Source organism: Culex quinquefasciatus, chromosome 2 (genome assembly GCF_015732765.1).
Source record: "Culex quinquefasciatus strain JHB chromosome 2, VPISU_Cqui_1.0_pri_paternal, whole genome shotgun sequence".
Taxonomy (NCBI): Eukaryota; Metazoa; Arthropoda; class Insecta; order Diptera; family Culicidae; genus Culex; species Culex quinquefasciatus.
Window position 1 is genome coordinate 175,789,590 of NC_051862.1, and position 25,947 is coordinate 175,815,536.

Consider the following 25,947-nt stretch of genomic DNA (forward strand, 5'->3'; position numbering starts at 1 on the left):
AATTTCACACCGTCTGCGAAATCGTAAAAATCCACTAACCCTATATATTATTTTATTAATTGAACAAGGGTATTCACTCGCTTAGTTCTACAGTATTTTTTAAGAATATTTTCATTCCTATTTCAAGTTTGATAAAATATTTTGAGAAAAATAGTTACAGTTTCACACAAAAAAAAACAAATTTCGCGGATTTCACGCTGTCCGCGAAACCGTGATTTCACTAACCCTACGTTTAAGTAAATTTTTTATATTTAGTTCACGAGATATTCAATTTTGAATTTAAGCCTATAATTTTTGTATGGTCCTCAGGATCATTTTCCAATAATCAACTAAAAAAATATTTTTTTGAAAATTCAGGCTTGAAAGGGTTAAGAGATTAACAATTTCATATTTTGCAGTTTAAAAAGTTGTGCTAAAATTTGTTTGTCATTTTCTACTTAGGCTGTTGGAAATATTTTCAGCATTTTTTTTTTAAACTAACGTTTGAATAACAAACAAACAAAAATTATATATTTAAATTATGAAACCATTTCTAGTATTTTTTTTTTACTTTTTTATAAAAAAGTTGCGGTAAAATCTATTATTGAAAATAATCGGGCTGCCATTGTGGCCACTGTTTTACTTACAAATTTGAGTAGTAAGAATGTGTTTAATGTTTCATTTCAAAATCCACAATTAAATCATTTATTTAAATCCCCAAAATAGAACTTTGGTAAAAATCCATAAAAGAAAATCATGAAAAATACTAATTGCCATCATACTAACTTAAAGCAAGAATTGAAAAAAAACTCATTTAAATAGAAATTTTAACTGGAAATGGCATTAAATTTGGCAATAAAGTAAATATTTTTCCCATATTTTTATAGAATATTCAATGCATAGATTTTGTGATTTTTACAAACTTTACTTACTTTTTTTATATGTTGTATAGAGCTTTATGACGTTTCGCGTACGCACACTAGCGCACCATTTGATTTTGCTGGCTGAAAAAATTTAACCTCACTTTATTTTCGTGTACGTACACGCAATACATACGCACGTAGAATGCTCTATTGCACTTACACTGAAAACTGATGATCAATATTGTTTGACAGACTTTTTTGGCATTGCTATGCATTTTTTGATACTGCCAAAAATATATTTTAAAAGATTTTTATAACCTTTTTTGATTTTAAGATTTTTTTCAGCAATTTGATCCATTCTTGCATTGCTGAGGTACAGGCCATGACTTTTATATAAAAAAAATATTTTATATTATAGAGACAGAGTAGAAAACCTTGGAGGAAATTTAGAGTATTTTTAGGTCCTATAACTATGGGGTTTCGTATGTTGTAGGATCTTTTATAACAATCCTCTAGAATTATTATATCACGAATGCTTGTGGGACTTTAGAATTAACTTTAAAACCAAATTTACGATGCATTTTTTAAATAATTAAATGTTAAACGTAAACATTCACTGGCGTGCGCAGGATAGACGGCTTGTTAACAATTCCATTTTCCCTTTTTTGCTAAATTTTTTTTCTTTTTCATTTTACTTTTGCAGCGCCACTATATACAGAAGTGGCCATCAATCGAAGTTGTGTGATCCCTTTCATTCGTTTTCCACATTCGTCACACGTTGCTTTCAGGCGTTATTTTACATGAAGTCATTTTATATGAAGTACTAGAATGGAACGTACTAAATCTAACAGATTAAATGATGAGGGCTCACAAAATTTTAAAATAATTGTCACCCCCAACAAAAATAATTGTCACCCCTAACAAAAACTAGGTATGCAAACTATTTTGGTACATACTTCGGTTTGTAGCCTCAAATAAAAATCTGCTGTATTTTAAATAAAGCTTAGTATATGATCTGATAAATATTTCGGATTATAATCAAGTTTTTTTTCTTCAATCTAGAAAATAAGTTTATTACACAACAAACCTACATCACTCTCTACCAAACACCTTCGTAAAAGTTTTCTCATCGTAAACCTCCCCATACCGGTGCACAATCCGGTACACCTCGCCGTTATCGTGGTTCTTGATGGGAAAGTAAAACTTCAGCAGTGTCCGCTGCAGCTCCGACCGGGGCACGATGTTGTCCACCGGATAGATGCGGTTCTGCCGCTTACCGCCGGGGTCCACGTACGATATTTTCACCTGCTTGCCCTCATCGTCGGTGTACACGTAACCGACCAGATTGTTCGTGAAATAGCTAAACGCCAGCAGGGTCAAGGTGGTTGTGAAGCCTAAAATTAATTAAATAAAATAAAATTTAAGTTTTGAAGTCAAATGCAAATTTATGACTTCTCACCAACAGATCCGAAAATCTGTGCCGTCGTAACGGAGCAAATGTCCGCGTAGGCCAGCGCCAAACAGGTGGGAACCGTTACCGCCGTGAGACCCGCCGGGTACAGCTTCAACCGCTTGAAAGCCGCCGTCAGCATGATTCCTCGGAAGTGGTACAGGGTGTACCACTTGGTGGAATCTTCAACGTGCGACGGCGGCTCGTTTTGGGGAACCTTTTCTGGCGCAGCTGGTTGTGATGATTTTGTGGAGCATTGTCGCACCAGCAGCCCAGGGGAGGAACGAAATGCCGGCGATGAAGTTGGTTTGAGCGCGAGTGAAATTCGTGACAGCGGGCAACTTCGGAGCGCTTGTAACATTTTGAAGGCTTTTGTTAGGTAATCTTTGAACTTGTCAAACTACTTCCATCAATTATTTTCAAGCTATTCCACGAAAAATCAGAATATTTTCAGAGCGAATTTTCAACACAAATTTTGCATGATGCAATGAAAGTGAGGTACTAGATTCAAAACAAACTAGAGAACTGTCAGATAATCAGCTGTTTGACTTTTGACAGTTCTCGTTTTAAAAGCGCACGTGCGATTTGTTGACCAACGTTGTCGGTTCAGTTTGGTTGCAATTTATATAGTTTTTTAGGTGTAAAAAGTTGGAAAAGTTGTTAAAATGAGTGCCAAGATAAAGCTAAAGGAAGTGTAAGTATAGTTTAGAAATATTTCCACAGTTTACTGCTATTTTTGCTTTGTTACAAGCGTTCAAAAAATGCGTACTGTTTTTGCTTTCGAACCTCGTTTGTTTTGGTACAGTAAGACGCCAGTAAAGGCGGTTATTTTGAAATCAAAAGTTTTTAAAATATATTTATCTGAAAAATTTGGGAATAGTATTCATTCAATTTATTTGTTGTTTCTATTGTTTGAATTATTTGAAATGTGTGTTTTAAAATTATTTAATACAACATTTTTTGTTATAAAAATATTATTGTTATTCGAAAGAGTTCTAAAGCACTTTTTTCATTTTAATTTTATTTAAATTGTACTCAGAAAAATAAGCTTTATCATTGTGAACAACAAAATCGCATATTTAAGCTTAATTACATATTGGCCTTTTTATAAAATATTTATTTTCTGACTCAATCTCAAATTCGGATTTATTGAACTTTTTTCACTATAATAAATAATACCTCAAAATGAATACTTAAAACGTAGTACAGTCCAGACTCGATTATCCGAAGCCTCGATTTTCCGAAGTTTCGATTATCCAAAGGTTTTTATGGGCCTTCGTATAATCATTTTTTTTTTCGTGTTTGAGTTCTGCGATTAGCGAATTTGAATGTTGATTGCCTTAAACCGCCATTTAAACATTCTTAATCACTTTAGCGAAGTTTAGGGGTCAAAGCTGGGCAATAGATAAAGAAAAAAAAATTCTGAGGCCTTCGTATAATAGATTCTGGACTGTAACTGCTATTTTTCTGTAAATAAAAAAAATAAAAGACAAAAAACAAGTTTTTTCAATAAATCTTATTTTTGCGCAATAAAAAATACAGTTTTAATTGTAAAAGTGTCAAAATATGATTGCAATTGAAAAATAAACATTCGAATACTTCAATCGTTCTTATTTAGTACTGATTTTTTTTTTTTTTTTTTATTTATATTTATTCAGATTTTTTTTTTTCCATGTACATTCATTCAGTTAAAATATTATTGAGTGTCCAATCACAATTGATGACTTTTCACCTCAATTTTAAATTCTAGCAATTTTCATTTATTCATGAAATATTGTAGCTTTCGCTATTCAGTGATTTCATATGTAGGAGGGCCTACATGTACAAAGGGAAAAAGGGATACCTTAAAACTAACTTATAAACTATATAAAGAGCGGATCAATGCAGCTGAAGACTGCAATGATTTTTGTCGAAATGCATCAATTATCTTATTGGACATAACATCCAAAGTGTTAACTTCGGCTAATTGATGAAGTTCACTGGTATTGATTTTATCAATGATCAAGTTTGAACTGCATTTTATTATTTTTGCCCTTGCAGTTTTTTATCTTTTGAAATTCAAGTTGGCTTCAAAATAAAAAAAAAATATTTTTTACCTATATCTAACTTCCTTTAGAGCTGTTCTTTGTTTTTTTCGCTTCAATAACTTAACATCTGATAACATTCAAACTCTTTACAGTTACGAAGTCCAGAACCAGTACAAGGCGTTCTACACCGGCGGCACCGTCCAGTGGTCCCCGAATGGGCAGGAACTGCTGTGCCAAAACTCGGGTGCCATCAATCTGATCTCCGTCAACGATGATTCCTCGGAACCGGTCATTTTCGGCGCCAATCCTTCAACAACCGACGACGACGATGGAATCGCCGAAGATTCGGTCTACACATTCGCGCTGGCCAACGGTGGCGAGCACGTCGTTTCTGCGCATCGATCGGGGCTGCTTCGGATGTGGGACGTCGCGAGCAGGCAGGTTGTCAAGATGTGGCGCGGGCTGCACCAGGGACCGACGACGCGGTTGGCGTTCAGCGCCGGGGATCAGCTGGTGGCGAGTGGCGGGACGGACACTACGGTGCGCATTTGGGACCCGATGCAGCAGGTTTGCGTGGGGACACTGCGCGGGTGTGTTGGGGTTGTTAGTTTGCTGGTGTTTCATCCGGACGAGGAGCGGAAGGTTATTTTGGCGGCCGGGGATGACGCGAAGATTTATGTTTGGAACTACGAGACGCGCGAGTTGGTGAAGACGTTTTCGGGGCACTTTTCTAAGGTGACCGCGGTGTCGTTCTCGAACGATAGGAAGTTTTTGGTCTCGGCTGGACGGGACAAGATATTGGTTCTGTGGGATTACGAAACGCAGCAGTCGGTAAAGACGATTCCGGTTTACGAGAGCTTGGAGAGCGTGATTGTACTTCCTGATGGTATTCGGGTGAACGGACAGAAGTTGAAGAAGGGCAAGATTTATGCGGCTTGTGCTGGTGAAGAAGGTTTGATCAAGGTTTGGGAGATGACCGAGACGGCGATCGTCTTCAAGCAGAGCAACAGCTTGGTGACCAAATCCGCGGAAGAAGGTGGCCTTGCCATCACGGAGATGCTGCTGAACCGGCAAACGTCGCAATTGGCCGTGGTCAGTGCCGATCACAACATCATAATCCACGACCTGGAAACGTTCGACTGCTTCAAGCAGCTGTCCGGGTTCAGCGATGAAATTCTGGATTTGATCCTGTTTGGAAAGAAGGATCGCTTCCTCGGAATGGCCACCAACAGCAATGATTTCAAAGTGTACGACACCACGACCATGAACTGCCAGCTGGTTAAAGGCCACACCGACATCGTTCTGTCCCTTTCGGCCAACGATCAGTTCATGCTTTCGTCTTCAAAGGACAACTCGATCCGTTTGTGGCAGTACAACGCGACCAAGTTTGAGATTCACTGCGTGGCGATTGGGCTGAAGCACACCAACGCCGTCGGAAGCGTTTCGTTGAGCAAGATATCCGGCAAATTTTGCGCCAGCGTCAGTCAGGATCGCTGCTTGAAGGTTTGGAAGATCCCGAAAGAGTTCAACCAAACAACCGACGAGAAGGAACTAACCCGTCTGAACTGCACTCTGACAGAGTTGGCCCACGAGAAGGACATCAACTGCGTGAGCATTTCCCCGAACGACCGTCTGCTGGCAACCGGTTCGCAAGACAAAACCGCCAAGCTATGGGACGTGAGCAACCTCAGTCTGGTGGGCGTATTCCGAGGTCATAAGCGAGGAATTTGGGCGGTTCGATTCTCGCCCATCGATCAGATTCTCCTAACAAACGCGGCGGATTGTTCCATCAAGCTGTGGTCGTTGACGGACATGACCTGCCTGAAGTCCCTCGAAGGTCACGAAAGTTCCGTGCTGCGCGTCGAGTTCCTCTCCAACGGAATGCAACTCATCTCAGCTGGAGCGGACGGACTGCTGAAACTTTGGTCCATCAAGAGTTCCGAGTGCATTCAAACACTGGACAAGCACGAGAGCCGCATCTGGGCGCTTTGCGTGACCGAGGACGAGACCGTATTCTACAGTGGCGGTTCCGACTCGCAGCTCATCAAGTGGAAGGACGTAACGGACGAAAAGCGCGACCGAGAAATGACCGAGCGCAAGGACATGCTCCTCCAAGAGCAGGAACTCAACAATCTCGTCAACGACAAAAAGCTCCTGAAAGCGCTCCGTCTCTCCCTCAACCTGAACCGACCCCTAATGACGCTCAAGATCATCAACGCCGTCATAAAAGCCCAAGAGCAAGGACTCCCCGAAACCGTCCAAAAGCTCTCCAATGACCACAAGGAAACCCTGCTGAAGCACGCCATCGAGTGGAACACCAACAGCCGAAACTGCCGGCCAGCCCAGCTCGTACTCAACATTCTGCTCCAGGAGATCCTCGCCGGTGCCTTCCAAGTGTCCGAGCTGAACAAGCACCTGACGGCGGCTCTGCCCTACACCGAGCGGCACTTTGCCCGCATGACCGAGTACGCCAAGGACCTCAAATTTATCGAGTACACACTGCAGTGTATGCAACCCCACGCGGCACGAGCCACCAATAAATCCTAATCGTAAGGAAAACTCTCGTCGTACAAAGTAAGTAAGTCCTCCTTCTTTATTTGCAAATCCGAACATTCCATTGAATTCTAAACAAACGACGAGTGTTTGTAGCGGCGGCGGCGGCGGCGGGCGAGTCTAATTTGCCAAACCAAATTTGCTTATCTGAAATCAAAGCTGGTTGTGTTTGCCTGGCTGGATAAGTGTTTAGGTTTCACGGTTAAAGCTAGGCGAAGGTGGTCCTCCTCTGGAAGCTCTCTCTCTCTCCTTCTCTCGTTGAAAAAAGATCCGTGCCGTGCATAATATTTGCCGTTTCGCTTCGCGCTCTGCTGGGAAGTAGCTACTTGCGCACTAATTAATGGTACTAGCTGGGAATACAGTAAAAAGTGTGGATATTGCTTGCAGAGTTATAATTTACTACACTGAAATCCCGATGGTTTGACACCAACTGTTGTCAAACTAACGGGGTCACTTTTTATTTTGACACCCTCTTTACACAGAGCTCACACTTACTACCAAACCTTTGGTTTGATACGGACGGTCCCTATCCAATGATTTTTTATTCAACAAAGTGATTTTTTTTTGCGAGAACTTCGAATAATCGAGTTGCACTCTTAAAAAAATACCGTTTTTCATTACATTTTTTAAACAACAGTAAAATTCCCAAAGACCATTTTTTCTAATTTTGGGAGCCAAAAAACTTCACTGTTAAACAGCATTTGAAAAAATTATGATTTATAAATACTTTTTTTTACCTGTTTTTTTTTATCAATTTCAAAAGCAAAATCACATTTTCAATCAAATATTATTAAAAAAAAATTCCGATGAAACGTACGGTTTCAAGTCATAAAACATAAATTTTGGCAGTTTTATCAAAATGTACAGGTTTATTTTGAACTTTAAAAAATATTTGTACAGTCAACACTCGATTATGCGAAATCTCGATTACCTGGTGTTCGATTATCCGACCGAAGCGAAGGTTTTTATGAGACTTCGGATAATCAAATCACGAAAAAAATATGTCTTATAATTTTTTATTTTTTTTTTTCTTACATTTAACATCAAATTCGAATTCTGCGATCCCATTTTAGTCATTTTTTAGGGTTGTTTGCCTTAAAAATTACTAAATGCATTTTCTTAATATTTCATCACTGCCATTTTGGCCACCTTGATTTAAAAAACTTTAAATCACTTTAGAATAGTTTTGGGGTCATACTAAAGCTCGACAATTAAAAATAAGAAAGCGAAAAAAAAAATCGGGATTCGATTATTGTGTAATTTTACCAAGGCCTTCGGATAATCGAGATTTCCAAAAAGTCTCCACGTGGTTTATGAATGGTCCCCTCTATGACAAAAAAAACATAAATTATACTTTTTGTTATACCTGTAATAAACCTTTAAATGGCTTTAACTTGAACACGGTGCTTTTTACCGAAAATCATATAAATACTTTCGAATGAAAGAATTAATTTGTTCATAAAGATTAATCCTAAAAAAATATTTAGTGTTTATCTAATATATATTTTAAATAACAATAATATAAGAAATCACATTTCCGTGAAAAAAAATGTTCATGTTTCTCCGAGGATCAAAAATTTCCATTTTAAACCATATAAAAAAAATTTTTTTTGTGAAAAAAAATATTTTTTTGTGAAAAAATATAATTTTGGTGATTTTTAGAATGTTACTATTTTTTTATGAAAGGTCCTCATCGTACAATTTTGCTGAAGACACCCAATCAATCAGAAACTCCTTCCCGAGATATCGATTTTTGAATATTTACATTCCATTTTTTTCATTGGTGTAAAACTCCTATTTCTGTGTATAACTTGTTGTAGCTCTGACTTCTAAAGCTTGAAGGTGAAATAAAACATTTCAGTTTACTCACCGATAAACCCCGTTGACCAAACTTCTTTGATTGCAATTTGCGCAAATGATGTGTGTGCAGTTTGTAAGCACTGTTTGGCTGCTAACCAAATATGTTATCGTGCCTTTTAATTAACGAAACCAACCACCAGCTTAAACCAGCCTGTACGTACCGTTTGCGTTAATTCAACGTCAACAAGATCCAATATTTAAACAATGATTTGGTATCCACCAGTATAGAACGACGAAAACAGCGAAATCCAGAAGCGATTGCCAACACCTGAGGAAGGGTCCTGAACTTCCACCTAAGGAGAGTCCTTGCAGCAATCCAAGCGCACCACCGATAATACTAATTGATGTTAACGACCTTTTCCGCGGGATTGATGCACCGGCCTCAGCGCGTGATTTGAATACTGATTGAAGGCGAGTTGCAACAAAAGCTGGATTCATTCATTCGCAGCGGTTCTTATCTCGTTTTTTGATCGATTGTGAGACTGAAATCGCCTCGTGATGATCACATCTTGGCGGCAAACAAAAGTTAAAAAGGTCCGTTGAGAATTTAAATTTCGCTAATGCTTTGTTTGGGCGAGGTAAACGTTCAATGTTGATAAACTGTGATGATGAAATGGTCGTATTTTGATTCTTATTTCGATATGGAGAAACCTTGTTTGATGACTGAAATTTCGTGTCCAAATAGACAAGACAAAATATAAAAATAAAACTCATGTCAGCACTCCACGTTGCTACGCTTGGTATCGTGCGAGCAGCGGTTCTAGATCAACAACTGATAAGAGGAAGTGCCTATATCTATCGGAACATCTTCGCCTGAGAGCTATCACTTGTCCATCATCATCGATATACGATACATATAGGAAAACGACACATCTCTTCTGCTCCGTTAGCTTTGTGTGATGTAAATTACTTTTTTCTTGCTCTTCCGCGACTAATTGATTTTTGTCTTTGAACTTGCACAAATGACCGCGATGCCGCCCCCGACGTCGTTTGTTGTTATCATTCGTTGCGCGGGATTCGTCATCCAGCTTTTTTCCGCAGAAAATCCAGAAACGCGGTGGCGCGCTGTTTGTTCTCCTACTCTCCTCAAGCCATACCGAAGAGTCTGAACAGTTTGTTTGTACCTGAACGATGTCTTTATCTGCCACTTGACGTCCGACGTGAGCTTTTATGGGGGCCCCCTTCCGAATCATCATTATGCTGTTTTAGCGCAAAGTTTGCTTTTTCGTGAATCAGTGTTCCCGCCGTGTCAATAGCAGTTAATAACTCACTTGAGGATTATAATACACGAGGGTTTTAACAAATAGTTGCAATATGAAGAAAACTACTCAAAAAATTGCAACCGTTTTATTGAATTGAAAAAAAAACTAAAGCAGCTACAATCACAAAAGTATAAAGACACTGTGTAATGATACTTTCAATAATTACCAAACAATTTCAGAAATCTTGAATACCATTTATTAATTTTTTGATTAGCTGTGTTGAGAAATTTGACTGTCTAAACCTTGATTTTTTCAAGCAAATTGTTCATCACTTTGAAACCCAATCCCTAAGGAATCAGTTGGACCGGTAACTTAAATTCTCTGGTTTTCGGCCATAACACAACTAATCTGGATAAGTCTAAAATTAGGAAGACTTCAATTTGATCAATTCTATTTATAATTCCGATTTAATTTTTTACGTAAATTGAATTCATAATTGAAGAAACAGCTATTATCCGATCCACTTTTGGCAAAATATAATCATTTTATTCGATCACAGCTTTTTTTGGCAATAATCGCTTTGAGCAATTCTCTACGAAATCAGCCGATTTCGACCATTTTTATTTCTTATATTTTCTTCAAATTTGTCACAAACTTTTTGGGGGCCTTTCCTATGACCAAAGAAGCCATTTTGTGTCATTGGTTCAACCATACAAATCTCCATATAATTTTGGCAGCTATCCATACAATAATGGTTTGATTTTTTTATTAACTTTTTTTTCACATAAACACAATTTCCCAAAATCCGTACTTTTTGATTTTCGAGATTTTTGTATATGTTTTAGGGGACCAAAACCCGCAACTTTTGAGCCATAGAGAAGCATGGTCAAAAAATTGGCCGCCGAGCAAATGGAAGGAAAATGGAAAAAAAATAATTTCATGCATAACATTACTTTACACATTTTTTGATAAAGTGCCCCGATTTCAAAATATAGCCACCTAAAGTTTGATTTCAGCGAAATATTTACAGTTTTTCGATTTTTAAAAATAGCGACAATTTTGTTAATTTTTTTTAAAGGTTCAGAAAATTTGCTATAAAATTCTGAGGAGGCGGAAGGGAAATATTTTTTTTTTTAAACTTGATCATCCCGGTACGAGAATCGAACTCACGACCTCTGGATTGGAAACCCAGCACGCCGCTAGTCGAAACCCATCCCCTACCGGTCAGTATTCCCAGTGAGCATATTTACTCTTTTAAGGGAGCTGACTTTGCCGAGCCAGACAAGAATCGAACCCATCACCTTCCGCTTACAAGGCGAAACTCGTAATCCCACGGCCACGGAAGCTCGGCATTTCACAATTTTCAAACAATGAGTATCACAAAATGCTTTATACGTTATTATTACAGTGATGTTTCTGCCAAACATTTGCAAAATATTTGAATTTGCAATTTTCAGCAATATTTTAATTTTTTTTGTCTTCTCAATTTTATTAGACAATTTTAAAACATGATAATATTGTCAAGGCATCAGCCTAAATAATTTACCTCATAAATCCAGTCCCCAAAAGTTAGATGCAATCAGTATGAAGCATGAATTTTTATTCAACACAAGTCCAACGATATAAAATTTAGTACGACTCATGTGTTGTTTTCAACAGAGCTGTGGAGTTGGGTATAGCTTTTGCAGCGACGCTGACTCCAACGCCAGCTTCTGGAAACTTAGCAACTTTGATTCAGGTTTCTCAGATTTCTGTGAATCCGATTTCGGGTCATTAAATAAACCAGGCTAGTATTAAAAACTGAGAATAACATTTTTTAGGTGTCATAGTCGATTTCCTGTTACATGAATTAAAACAAATCTCAATATTTTACAACCTTCCATAGCAGTCATCTTGGCACACACATTTTCAAACCCATTTCGTAGTATTCTAGAGGCCATATTCAAAATCAGTAACCAGATATAATTGAAATTTTGAATATTCGAATTTTTAGTGCCATCCAGTCAGATAGATAGATAGTCAGACATGCATTTGCCCTTCGTGCACTTTTACAATTCTGCATCCCATTTTTTTTAACGATTTTATAATGGTTCACATCTTTGAAAACAAGATTCGAGTCAAAACCATTTTTTGATTAAGTTTTTTTTTAAACCTAAAGATAAATCACCAAAAATCAATTTTTAAACCAATTTTTGATCTTTGAAAGAAGAACTCTTGATTTTTTTTTAATTTTAGGGTTGGAACTTTTACTTGTTTTATGTGACTTTGCCAATGTTTTTAAAATTGTCATTTTTTGTGGGGTCAGCTTTGGCTGTGATTTCTACTAACATTTCCTTTATTTTAAGTAAAAAGAGGTATGCAGTAATTTTTGTGTTGACCTAGACATGCTTCTACGTATTTTTTTACAATTTAAATGATAATGATGCCATTCTATAGCAGAAAATGTGGAAAAGAAGCAAAAAATAGAAAAAAATACTGTAAAAACATGATTTTTTTTAATAGACAAAATGTAGGGGAGCTGGGGGTAAGACGGCCAGGCGGAGTAAGACGGCCACCCCACTGTTTTAATAAATATACTAATGAAAATTACTAAAATGTTTAGCAATACTGTTCCTCATGCTAAATATGCATATTGCCAAACATATTGTGTGAAATAGTATAAAAATAGCTCAAAATAAACAAATAATTTTTGAACTTGAAACTGGATGTAATTTTCTTGAATTACAACTTAGGCATTTTTGTTAGATAACAATATGTTTTCCTGTCTTCAAATATTTTTTCATATTAAATGAAGTTTTCCCTAGATTATGTCCCTCGGAAAAGTTTAAAAAATGCGATGAGCTATTTGCAAAAAATGTTTTAAAAAATAATTTATTTGGGGGCAAGACGGCCAACTCCTCCGGGGTTAAGACGGCCAACCGTAATTTGTAAATTTTATTTGATATAGGTTATATTTTGGTCGGTTTTTTGACTATTAAGACATATTTGTAGATAAGGAAAAGCATTTTCAATAAAACTATCAATTTTTAAACAAAATGGTTAACACAACATTCTTCACTGTGATATAGCAAAACTCATTGAATAGTATGAAATCCTATCAAACTATTCATAAAAATTGCTAATTTAATCTCGGTTGAGTTTTCAAAAAGCCGTAAGAGCCACCGTGACCTCCGGCATTAATTTTAGTTTTTCTCCAAATTGAACCAATATTTCATTTGTTTTAAATTTTTCGTTTTTGAAGGACGTATAGATGAAGAATCTCAAGCATTTTTGAAGTTGGTTTTTCGTAAGAAGGACGAGTACCGATGTAAAAAGGGCTTACTTTGTCAATGGCTCTTGCGTCCTTTTGAAAACTAATCCGAGTAATATTGTTTACATAGTTTTGATTTACTTATTCTAATCGAAATATACAAACTTATTATTTTGCATCAAATTGTGTTTGTTTTGTAGTAAAAATTCACAGTTCTTCATAAAATGTGGTCGCAATGATATGAAATTCACTGAGCCAAAATATGATTTTTTTAAAAATAGAAAACATTTGAAACTTGATTTTTTCAACCAAAATAGTTATGATGTTCAGAGAAGTCTGTTCAACCAACCATGTAGGTATTTAGGTGGATTTAGCAAAGTTATTAAGTTAATTTTTAGCACTGACCGTCTTACCCCACGTATTTAATATATATACGATTTCAATTTTTTTTAAAAACTGAAAAGCCAACTAATTTTTGTCATTTCTATAATGGACTACTGGTAGAACAATATGTACGTAATTTGAGATCAAAATAATCTGTTGTGTAAATTTTATGAGACTTCTCCCTTAGGGTGGCCGTCTTACCCCAAGCTCCCCTAATGATAGGAAGTGGTAGAATAGGCCAAATACTACCAAAAACAAACATAAACTAAACAAGATAAATGCAAATTAAAATATAAATAAAATATTAAAAAAAAAATCAAGAAAAACATAAAACAAGAGAAGTAAAGTTTTTCGTAGAACAAAAGTTGAACAAGGGAAAAATAAAAATGTTCGACAAAAAAACTGGGCAGTGTTAAATTTGAATACACTCAAACCCCGATGGTTTAACAACAACTGTTGTCAAACGAATGGGGTCACGTTTTAGTTTGACACCCCTTTTACACGAAGTTCACACACACTACTAAACGTTTGTTTTGATAGTGTGCGTGAGCGCCGTGTAAAAAGTGACAGTTCGTCACTTTTTAGTTTGACTTTGACCAACCAACGGGGTACAAACTAAAAAAGTGTCAAACGAAAAAGTGACCAACCACCGGGGGTTGAGTGTAGTCAACATTCTAAACAGGATTCCACCGTTACAGCACGTGCTCGATCACAAACAAGCAGACGTTCTCGCAGCCCTTGTGCGCACGCGATCACCCTCAACTTTGCGCGAACCAACTCTCTCAAGTCTCAAGCCCAAGAGCCTCTTCTCAACCCAGAAGCCACCCTCTCGATACGGCATCGTCCCAGCCAACTTCAAAAGAGTCGCTTTTCTCTCTCGCATTGCTGCGCCAAGATAAGAGCGACGCCGTCGTGGGTTCTCGGCGAAAAAATCAACAAATCTTTTGCCGCGCTCGTGAAGCGTTCGGTTATCTACACCTCGGAACACCGCAGACTCGCCGTCAGAATCAAGCCGCGCGCGCTCGAGTCAACTTCGTCCGATCCCCGATCTGTAGAACTTTGGCGAAGAGAACACCAACCTCCCTGTGGAGATCAGCACCTGTTGCAACAGACCGTGTGTGTGTGTTTGTGTGTTGTTCTAGTGAGAGTTTTCAAGTCCTGGCCCGCAGGTGTTGGCTGGTGCGTTTAGCTATTAGGAGGTGTACACGGTGTGGAGTTCCTACTTCCCGGTCGCGCGAAGCGATATGTGTGTGACGACACTTTGGTGACGTCCGTGCAGGAAACAATTGTGGCTGTGAAGAGTAAGGGTGTCTATTGTTTGTTGATGGCCTGTTGGTGAATCAATTCAGTGGCAGTGTTTCTGCTTTTGTACTTGAAAGAAGAACGACGCTGTGTTGTCTGTGGCGAACGTGATTTGTATCCACATAGCTTAAAGTTCCCGTGCCGAGCAATTTGCCTTGTCAGATGTAATTGTAGTCACCGTAGAAATAAGTTCTGTAACACCGCCTCCCAGTGATAACAAAGTGCCCGGAGCAACAACCCGCGATCGGTTACCCATTTTTCCTCAAATATGCCCGTTTTGGGCGTACTTTCGCCTTGAGTGTGACAAAAAAAAATCAATAATTCATAGCCCACTCGCGAAAGTCGAAAGTCTCAAAATGCACTCAACCGTTGTGCTGCTCGCAGCACTGCTGCTGCCCGCCGTGCCAAGTTTCGCACAAAATGACCCCACGGAACTACCGCCGGTCAACACTCCGGCCAACCTCAACAACGAGACCGAGCTCATCGACGCCAACGAGCTCACCAAGGCATACGAAAGCACCCTAGCAAGCGAGTCCACCAGTAGTAGTTCAACGACAACCACTTCTTCAACAACTCCGCAACCATCGTCAACGACAACCCACAACTCGAGCGATGTGGGCAACTCCACCGAGCCGATGACCCAGGAGGAGATCCAGCGGCTGCTGCTTCCGCCGGCCAAGATCGAGGCCAGCATTGCGCACCTCGAAGACGCCACCGACGAGGCCGGCGGAGACTCGACAGTCAACGGCGTGCCGAGCGAGAAGAGTGTCAAGTAAGTGTTTGTTTTTTTTCTCTTTTTTTATTACAATCGCGATTACGCGTACGAAACGTGCACTCGCACGCTCGACCAACGGTCAATGCATTCGATGGCACACACCGGTAGTAATAAGTCGGTGGTCCTTCGATGCGTGGGTGTCATCCTCCTTGAGCGGATGCATATGCTTTTGCATCGCTGTTGATCAGGGTGAGGCTCGTTGCTTCGGTAATCGACGTGCGATAGTTTCAGTGAAGTTTTGAATGATGTTGTAAAATTCATTTATTGTTCTGGAAATTTGCAAAGCCTTATCTATTACACAACAATAAATTTTGAAACTAGCTTTTTTTTCTCCATGCTGAACTGTAAGAATTTGGCTTCTTGAACACACTCAAATTGACAGAATTGACCGATTCTTCGGCTCCTTTTCAAAAAAATCCCAAGTTTTTTTCAGCGTTTTGGCTGTAATGGCAAAATAAAAGAAGAAGCCCCCCAATGTTTTTAACATATATGGAAAGATAATTGAATTTCTTACAAAGAAATGGTATGTAGAATAAACAACATTGTACCTCTGCTTCCCTAGAAATGAAAATGTAGCGTGACGGGACAACATCGTACAACTGGACTTTTAAAAAGCACATCAAAACAATCGCTACAACTTTGCCAGTTTTATTTTTTCAAACTTTTGCTGTTTTACACATTATCACAAATTGAAAAACGAATCTTTTGCTCCTTGCACTGAACGAATTGGTTGAAATTTTAGTTTTTGCCAGCCATTTCTTTCCGTGACGGGACAACGAAAGGAGCAGATTTGTGTAAAAACTCCTCTCCCATTCGTTGGCTTGCAGACAATATTTGGTAAATATTTTTGGTGTTTAAGGTAAGAAACGCATTTAATGAATATTGCAATTATTGAATCATACTAAAAATGATTTTTTTCATTTAAAAAATCACATTGAAAATTGAAAAAAGTGATTTTTTGGTGTAGCTTCGCTAAGAATCGGTCAATTACATTTTAATTCGTGTCCAGCCAGTACTAAACATAAAATGTTTCGTTTATAAATGCTATGGAATCATTCTAAGAAACCAAGCGCCTCCATTGAATCTCCCTCTCCAAAACCAAATCCAAGGAGGCGCATGGATTTTTAGAATGGACACCTGGCCGTTATTGAACTTATTATTTTTTTGCCAGTTGAGTCTCTAGAGAACTCTTTTTCTCATAGATGAGAAAGGGACCATCAATAAACCACGTGGACACTTTAGGGGGTATGGCGATTGTCCACGATCCATACAAACAAGATTTTTTTTGTATGGACAATTGTCCACGAAGGGGGTAAAGATTGCCAAAAAAGTGTCCACGTGGTTTATGGATGGTCCCAAATCGCAATTCGCAATTTTCAGTGTAAGAACGGGCCTTGACCGATCTTATGCACCAGGTTCCCGACGAACACGCACTGCCCTTACACCTACATCTCACCCTTGCTCTGAGTCAGTAGGAGCAGCACGCTAGAACACGCTTTGAGTGTTCGTGCCAGGCATGCACACCTTCTTTTCCGGTTACGCATTTTAACTCGGCCGGGGGTGGTACATTACGTAGGGTTTGATGTAAGTATAAGCGCCTAACCATTTATAGTGTGCCTATCAACTTTCATTAAAGCAAAAACTGTTTTATTTTGAATTCAAAAACTAATTGTTATTTACTGTGTATTGTTTTCTCCTGAAATCTTCCCTATTGTTGAGTCGTGTTTATCTGGGTGCAGAATAGTTGTCCGCAAAGCGGCCTCAATTTAGAACTGTCAAAGCGGAACCAATTTACTGTTCGCAAAATAATACCAAGAAGTGGCAAGTATTGTGATCGATCTATAATTTATTTTGTCAGGAATAAAAAAAAGTCGATGGCGTCGAGCTATAAAGATTTTCGAAGACAAAACATCTTAAGAAGAGGGTTGAAATCGAGATTGGCATGATTCGTTGCTAACATTTCAAAATCGCTATGTCTCACGCAAAACCTATGTTTATGACGCTTTTTGAAATGTTAGCGACGAATTATCAATAACTATCAATGGTACTTTCCAAATATTATTGGATAATCTTATTACGATATTATCACTGAACATCAAAGATACATAATCTCGGAACTTGCATACGGTTGCTCTTCTGATTCACGAAATTCCACCCACATTTGACACAATTTTTCATCACGTGGAAAACAAAAAAGGACTCTTTTGGCCGCCCATCGTATAGTATACGAAGAAAAAAGTGGGATGCACTAAATTTTTCATCGAAAACATCAACATCGACAGATCCAAAATGTTTCAAAGCAATTCACTTCAGCAGCAAAAAATATGTCACGCTTGAGCTTGAACATAGCCTTCTACTTTGTTTATGTTTACAGCTGTAGTGCAGTTGTATTAGTGGGGAGCAGTGGGGAGCTTTCGAAAATCACGTTACGCATTCTGTCTTTTCAGCACCCAGGTGTTTATCTGTTGCTATTTCTTTTATCGCGGTGTTTTGTTACAATGTTTTGAACCTAAGCATGTTATTCAAAAATTTATCAAAAGTACAATAATGTTATGTGTGTGACTTTGATCATTCAATATATTGAGTAAGGACTCAAACCTTACTTGCTTGAAGAAAAGGGCGTAGGTTAAAACAATAGACAATAAAGGAAAAAGCATACTACATAAAGTTCGCTACTGAAAGAATAATTGTATGTTGAAGGAAAGAAGAGTAAAAGCTGTATGAAGTAGATTAAAAATATAGGCAATAATTTATGAAAAAAGCTTTGTGATAAAGGATAAATAATATCATATAAGCTTAGATAGCATTAATGACAACTTTAGGAGCCGATTAAAATAATATTTTAATTAATAAATAAATTAGACAATGAATAAAGAATACATCAAATATGAACAGGAATTAACCCGAGAATTAACCTCGTTCGCATATTAAGGAGATCAGTTTTTGTTAGGGAAAACACATAGCAGTTAAAACTGGCAAATTGAGTAGAGGAGACTTGAAAGATAAGTGAAACATAACTAAAGTAGTTGGAGATAATAAAAAGAGATACTCCGAGTTGCGATGTTCTAGGTACATCCACAACAGTTCGTTCAACATGCTGTGAATCAAAACAATACCTTCTACAATCACAAATTACTTCCCTTTCCCACATTGCCGCTTTATAATGTAGCCCATGCTCTGCAAAGAAAGGGATGTTAGTAAAATATAAACACTTTAAAATAATGATACAGTTACTTGCGGGAACCTGAGTGACATCAGGGTTTCTGATGATGTTGCTGTTGTCTCCAGTGTGATAATATCACTCCGAAGTGGTTGTCGTGGTGCAATCGTTCTCCAACCGTAGGCCCAGACACGACATGAAAATGAAAACAAACAAAAACAAAAAGATGCATTAGTATATGAAAATAAGAGAAACAAAGGATCATGCAATCAAAATAAAATGGTGGATAGTAAACAGAAGCCGAATTAGAAAATTAGTAATACATAATAAAGAAATAGAAGATAGATAGTAGCTGAAAGTGGAAAGAAGAGAAACCCCGTATTGCGATGTATCAGGTACATCCACAACAGTTAACTCAACATGCTGTGAATCAAAACAATACCGTCTACAATCTTCCCTTCCCACATTGCGCATCCCTTTCTTTTGGCCGTCTCGACTCTGACCCTCGCTGGTCAAAGGTTTACGAGTTCGTTTCCACAGGCCACCAGCAAGGTCACGTGTTGTCATCATGATGACGAAACCAAGCCAACGTGGAGGTAAGAAAATGGGTAACTTGCAAGAAACCAGAGCAGCTGTTTTGACCAAGATCAACTAACAGCACTACGGATGTAGTTCCGCTCCTTCCAGGATGTTCCTCACCGGGTGTCAACCGAAAAGGTATCATTTCACCCTTGGCCTGCCTCATAGATGAGAAATCAACAAAAAAATAGCTTCAAAATGTAGAATTGATTTATTTACAATGGTTACGAAGTAGGGTAGATAAAGTATCTCTGACTCTTTCTTCAACAACAACTATCTTGCAAAGTTATTGAAAATTAGCTGACTCCGACAACGGTTGCTAAAATTTTAACAACTTCGACTCCGGTTTTTTAAAATATGCCGATTCCTGCTCTGGGTTCTAAAAAGTACCAGATATTACTACCGATTCCGCCCTTTTATTTGGTATGAAATGAGAAAGCGTAGTTGAGCATTGTCGTCATTTTTGCACTTTTTTTATTTGGCTCAAACTTTTGTAGGGGACTTCCGTATGACCAAAGAAGCTATTTTGCGTCATTGGTTCATCCATGCAAGGCTCCATACAATTTTGGAAGCTATCTATTCAAAAATAGCATGTCAAAATTTCCTTATTTTTCTGAATCGATTTTCTGTTCGACATAGATCTAGGGTTTTTTTCTCAAAATTTATTTTCCCTAAAAGAGCACGCAGCTAGCAAAATCTAAACTTAGTAACATGTACCCTCCCTGTAAAGGCTTTTGAATTGATCTCAGTTGAAAGGTTCTCCAAATCTCTGAATTGCAAATGTAACATCCTGGAGCAGAACTGTTAAATTCTAATAAACACTAATTGAATTGAATTGAATTTTCTGTTCGATTTGGTGTCTACGGTGAAGTTGTAGGTATTGATGAGAACTATTCAAAAAAAATCAATTACACGGAAAAAATACTTCCAATTTCTACATTAACCAAGAAAAATCTTCATTATAAATAATTTTGAAAATAATGTGCTTCCTGAAGAAAAATAGAAGTCCTACATTTTTTCAGTTTTCGTTATTAAATCAAATTTGAAATGGAAAAGTATGTTACAGTTAGTTTGATTTCAACAAAAAAACACAACTGTTCGATATTTAGATATAGTGTCCATAAGTATCCATTTCTCGAAATGATGTTTTCAAAAAGTGCAGACAATTTTCCATAAAAATTTGCAAAAAAAAACATAGAAGAATGGATCTCTGGTTGTTGAGATACAGCGGATAAAAGAACAAGAAGCTAAAAAATAGTTGGAAAACTCATGCTTTCTAAGTGTCATCTAAACAGCATTTGTAATATCAAGAACTAACATTCAAGGCTAACAATACAATAAGGTGTATTATTGTGTTTTTTTCTCTTTTGAAATTTTTGTCCTGAATTAATTTTTTTTCTAAATATTACTTTTGAGGAGATCAGAAAAATTACAAATGTTAAATTTTAACATTGAGGATTGGAGCATTCAATCAAATCAAATTATTCGCTCTACACAGCTAAAAAAGTGGTAATCCAGCTGCGTGTAAAAGGCCTGGGTGTAAAATAAATATTACATTATTTTATGCAATTTTATGTGATTTTACACTCTTAAATATGTAGCCCATCAGTATGGGAAACATACTTGACCGAAATGTCAAGCGCATATATGTGTTTATCCTTTCCATTTTTCATCGGTCTGATGGCCGAGTGGGCTAAGGCGCCAGTCCTTACTGTTGGTGCTGGGTTTGAATCCCGTCGGTTGCAACTTTTTTTGTGTTTGCAAAAATTGTACATGCAGTGTGTAATATTAAGTGATTATTTTGACGAAGGTGATGTGCATGCTTTTGCATGCGATTTTACCATCGGATTTTTTGCTGTGTACAGCATTGCCTTGGCGTTCTCGATTGCGAGATTCCTACTCGAAACTAGGTGTCCGAAGGCTTGATTGTTGAGGCAATTGCAAACCTCTTTTTACACTTAGCTTCCATCCACCCCGGGATTCGAACTGACGACCTTTGGATTATTAGTCCAACTGCCTACCAGCGACTCCACCGAGGAAGGACCCAGGGAGACGACTCCTACACCTGGACTGTGCTAACGACCTAACCTTTATTTTTAGGTTAGTCCGGGGCCAACATTTACTTCCCGTCCGACGGAAGGCGTGATCAGACAAATCTCGTCTCGAAAAATGCCACCGGGACCGTCTGGGATCGAACCCAGGCCGACTGGGTGAGAGGCAATCACGCTTACCCCTACACCACGGTCCCGGCTTGGATTGGAGCATTATTTTCTTAAATATTGGCAAATTTCTCCCAAACGTCTCTAAAAAATCATTTTCGTATCCTGTTCGTGTTCGGTTCGTGTCTTTTTGCATGCATTGTATTAATTTTCTTATTGGAAAGTGCCGGCGACAAAATTGGGCGAAAAGTTCATCGCCCGGATATCGCGAGTTGGCGCGAGCGAATGAACACCGCGAAAAAAGATTCGGGGGTGCACTGGGGTTAAATGATTATTTCGTCATTCGGTTTAATTAGAAAATAATTATTTTTTCGTAAATATTGCTACTTTTATGCGATGTAATTTTATTTTCATTTGACTCGATTAGTGCGGGGTTTTGGCGTAAAACGGGATTTTCTTTTTTAATTTTATTTAAAATTAAACGAAACATTTATATAAGGGGTCATCCACAAAACACTGATAAGGGACCATCAAGTTTTGCAACGAGTTCCATACAACGTTTTTTGCAATTCTGAAAACATCTTTGAGCAGAATCATAGGACAAATGTTCATGCATTGAGTCAATTAATCGTTTTCAAAAAAAATGTTGAAAAGTATAACTTTTCCTAACAAGTGCTGAAAAGTTCAACTTTTCAGCATCCATTTCAGTGCTGCAAAGTAGATTTTTTCAGCATTTGTTTTGAAAAGGGTTACTATTCGATTCTGTGATTTTTGGTATAGAAAAGTAGGTTGTTTCGTTGTTCAAGAATGACAGGAAAAGGAAGTAGTTTCACGACGGAATTCTTTATGTAAACTAATGTCAAAAACATAAACAATGACTTTTAAATCCCGCCGTTTGGCATGCATGATTTTTAAAACCCGCCAAACAAATCGCAGCACACTGGGGGTTGCTGGGGGAAAATTGGAAAAGTCCTTGTCAAAATAAATTGTTTTCTTTTGAAACGGTGGTGTTCTTTCGAGGTCCGGTTTAACAAGACCGAATAAAACAGGAGAAAACTCAAAAATGGTTTTTTGTGGTTCCGGATGCAAATTGGATGATGAAAAGTGAAGTAATCTACCTTACCACTTCCGGCGGACCGTGGAGTGGCAATTAAATAAAATTTATTTATAGTTCGTCAAAATGTTGGAATTCAAGCAGAAGCAGAAGCCTAATGATGTTTAATTTGTTACTTATCTGTAATTTTCGAAATTTGCAAGTGAAATAAATATGTTTTTAGGAGAGGGTGTGGATCTTGTCGTTGAACATACATACCATACCATATGAATAGCCATATTTTTTATTTGTCGATCTTGGAAAATTTTGGGCAAATTATTAAAAATAAAATAAATAAGTCGAAGCGAGTTAGATAATGAAAGACAAATTAAAAATAAGAATCGTATTTTTATTTTTAAAATCAAGCTTATCACTAGGTAGATCATAATATTATAAATTTACATCCAGAATTTTTTACAGCGGTATGGCACACTGGAAACGCGCACTTCTTGACTGCTATTATAAAGCTCCACTGGCAATCTAGAACCATTATCTCTTCTGATTATCACTCTAGCAGTCCTTGTCGGCCCTGCAATTCATCCACGGTCTCCTATTAGGTTTTACAGCGTGACGTCACGAGCGCACACGCACACACATTTTTACTTAGACACACGTGCAAAAAATGTAAACAGTGCAGCCGAACTGTCAAATTTCTAACCTAAAAATCGAGTCGGCGTAAAACCTAATTTTGGTTGAGAAACCAAGACTGATTCATGTTCGAGTTCGAACTTAACCGCTCCAACCGTGGCACTGTACGTCGGACGTCGAAATGAAATGTATCACAATCCGAGCGGCACAATTCACGGGGGTATTCCAGGAGCAAAAATAGTTCTTGAGGGCAGTTGGCGCTTGGTCGAGTTAGGCAAGGAGCCTTTTCCAGGCCTTTTAAGATGGGATCCGGAATGCGTTCCGGTCTGGTTGATGTGTGCTCGGTGACGGCACGAGCTTCCAATGGTTTGGAGCGAAATCATTTTGAAAGCTGTAGAGAACGTGTCTAAATTAGTGAAAAGAAAACTAAATAATATTACCAATAAAAAAGCAAAAATATGTACTACTAACCAATCCTGGAACCAATCCCTTTCACGCCCGTCAAAAATTTTCACCAAACTAAAAAATAGGTTAACAACAACCAGTTTGCTGCGATTTGTTTGGCGGGTTTTAAAAATCATGCATGTCAGACGGCGGGATATAAAACTCATTGTTTATGTTTTTGACATAAGTTTACATAAAGAATTGCAAAAACTACTATTTTGAAACTTGTGATAGACAACTGTACCTTTTTCGTTAAAATGTTGAAACCATAACTTGTTATTTCGATTATTTTTATTTTCAGAGTTGCGAGAGATGAACTCCAAAAGCGTTGACGATTATTATCCAGTGAGGCTGTTGTCTAAATTATGAAAAGTACTTTTTGCAATTCCGGCGTGAAACTAATTACTTTTCCTGTCATTCTTGAACGACGAAATAGCCTACTTTTCTGTTCGAAAAATAACAGAATCGAATAGCAACACTTTTCAAAAAAATGCTGAAAAGTTCTACTTTTCAGTACTGACATGGGTGCTGAAAAGTTGAACTTATCAGCACTTGTTTCGAAAAGTAACACTTTTCAACATTTTTTTGATTTAAACGATTTATTGACAAAATACATGAAAATTTGACTTAAAATTTCACTCAATTGGTGTTTTTCGTAATTGCAAAAAATGTTGTATGTAACTCATTGCAAAACTTGATTTTTTCAGCACTTCGTATTTATCCAACTCGGTGAACCTCGTTGGATAAATGTACGACTTGTGCTGAAAAAAACCTCTTTTTGCAACTTATTGCATAAACTACTATTTCGAATGTTTTTCAAAATCACAAATTATTTAAAAAAAAAAAACATTGATTTGTCATATTTAAACAAGTTTGTTGAATGATTTTGTTATTGAATTTTGTCATGATGTGTTTTTCAAATTTGTAATATTTGCACTAAATCTAAATATTTTGAAGCATTACAGATAAAATACTCGATGCTATCAGAACAAAATGACTAGAGGGAAACATCCCTCCTGCACGGTTACTAAAAATCGCACTTTTGAGAGTTCAGAAATCGCACTTTTGACAGTTCGCTTAAACGAACTCAAAAAAGTGCGAAATCGCGAACTCAAGAAATGGTAAAAATCACCAAAAAACAAGTTCAGTTAAGCGAACTCCCAAAAGTGTGATTTTGGACTTAGCGAAATTTTTGAAATTTTGTTGAAACGTTTCGTCCAAAGTTTTGTCATTCGTTGTTTTGTTTTGTTGGAGTTAAGTTTGTGCTCCGGAGGATTGGTAAGGAAACCGGAGTGGGTCAATAAAAAAGTGGTCCACCGTTGGACGGATTTTGCCAAAATTGGCAAAAGGATTAGGTCACACGGTGAACGTTTTTCTGAGCAATGTTCCGTCCCCCGGAGGACGGATTGCCTGCACGAGTTGGCAGAAGAATCAGTCCACCGGTGGACGGATTTGTGGACAATCTTTTGCAACAGGAATTCGTCCCCCGGAGGACGGATTGCCTGCAAGAGTTGGCAGAAGAATCGGTCCACCGGTGGACGGATTTGTGGGCAATATTTTGCAAAAGGAATTCGTCCCCCGGAGGACGGATTGCCTGCAAGAGTTGGCATAAGAGTCGGTCCACCGGTGGACGGATTGCCTGCAAGAGTTGGCAAAAGAATCGGTCCACCGGTGGACGGATTTGTGGACAATCTTTTGCAACAGGAATTCGTCCCCCGGAGGACGGATTGCCTGCAAGAGTTGGCAGAAGAATCGGTCCACCGGTGGACGGATTTGTGGGCAATATTTTGCAGAAGGAATTCGTCCCCCGGAGGACGGATTGCCTGCAAGAGTTGGCAAAAGAATCGGTCCACCGGTGGACGGATTTGTGGACAATCTTTTGCAACAGGAATTCGTCCCCCGGAGGACGGATTGCCTGCAAGAGTTGGCATAAGAGTCGGTCCACCGGTGGACGGATTTGTGGGCAATATTTTGCAGAAGGAATTCGTCCCCCGGAGGACGGATTGCCTGCAAGAGTTGGCAAAAGAATCGGTCCACCGGTGGACGGATTTGTGGGCAATATTTTGCAGAAGGAATTCGTCCCCCGGAGGACGGATTGCCTGCAAGAGTTGGCAAAAGAATCGGTCCACCGGTGGACGGATTTGTGGACAATCTTTTGCAACAGGAATTCGTCCCCCGGAGGACGGATTGCCTGCAAGAGTTGGCATAAGAGTCGGTCCACCGGTGGACGGATTTGTGGGCAATATTTTGCAGAAGGAATTCGTCCCCCGGAGGACGGA

At 38.2% G+C, this 25,947-nt stretch overlaps 3 protein-coding genes across 3 annotated transcripts in view; 2 read left to right on the forward strand and 1 right to left on the reverse strand.

Annotated features, from left to right (window-relative positions):
* Positions 1–1,885: 1,885 nt before the first annotated feature.
* On the reverse strand, positions 1,886–2,793 carry LOC6042120 (transmembrane protein 186). Its single transcript, XM_001851217.2, has 2 exons — positions 2,302–2,793; positions 1,886–2,236 (listed from the first exon to the last, which is right to left on the reverse strand). The coding sequence occupies exons 1-2, from the start codon at positions 2,651–2,653 to the stop codon at positions 1,935–1,937; spliced, it is 654 nt and encodes a 217-aa protein (XP_001851269.2). The 5' UTR covers positions 2,654–2,793; the 3' UTR covers positions 1,886–1,934.
* A 44-nt stretch (positions 2,794–2,837) lies between these two features.
* On the forward strand, positions 2,838–6,897 carry LOC6042121 (transducin beta-like protein 3). Its single transcript, XM_001851218.2, has 2 exons — positions 2,838–2,986; positions 4,472–6,897. Exons 1-2 carry the CDS (start codon positions 2,958–2,960, stop codon positions 6,864–6,866), a joined length of 2,424 nt encoding a protein of 807 aa, XP_001851270.2. The 5' UTR covers positions 2,838–2,957; the 3' UTR covers positions 6,867–6,897.
* Positions 6,898–14,556: 7,659 nt separating this feature from the next.
* The window catches only part of LOC6042124 (pH-sensitive chloride channel 2), a 33,068-nt gene continuing 21,677 nt past the window's right edge, over positions 14,557–25,947 (forward strand). Inside the window, exon 1 of the mRNA XM_038254905.1 lies at positions 14,557–15,642. Within this exon, the coding sequence (XP_038110833.1) occupies positions 15,227–15,642 (416 nt within the window). The 5' untranslated portion in view covers positions 14,557–15,226. The remainder of the gene's footprint in view (positions 15,643–25,947) is intronic.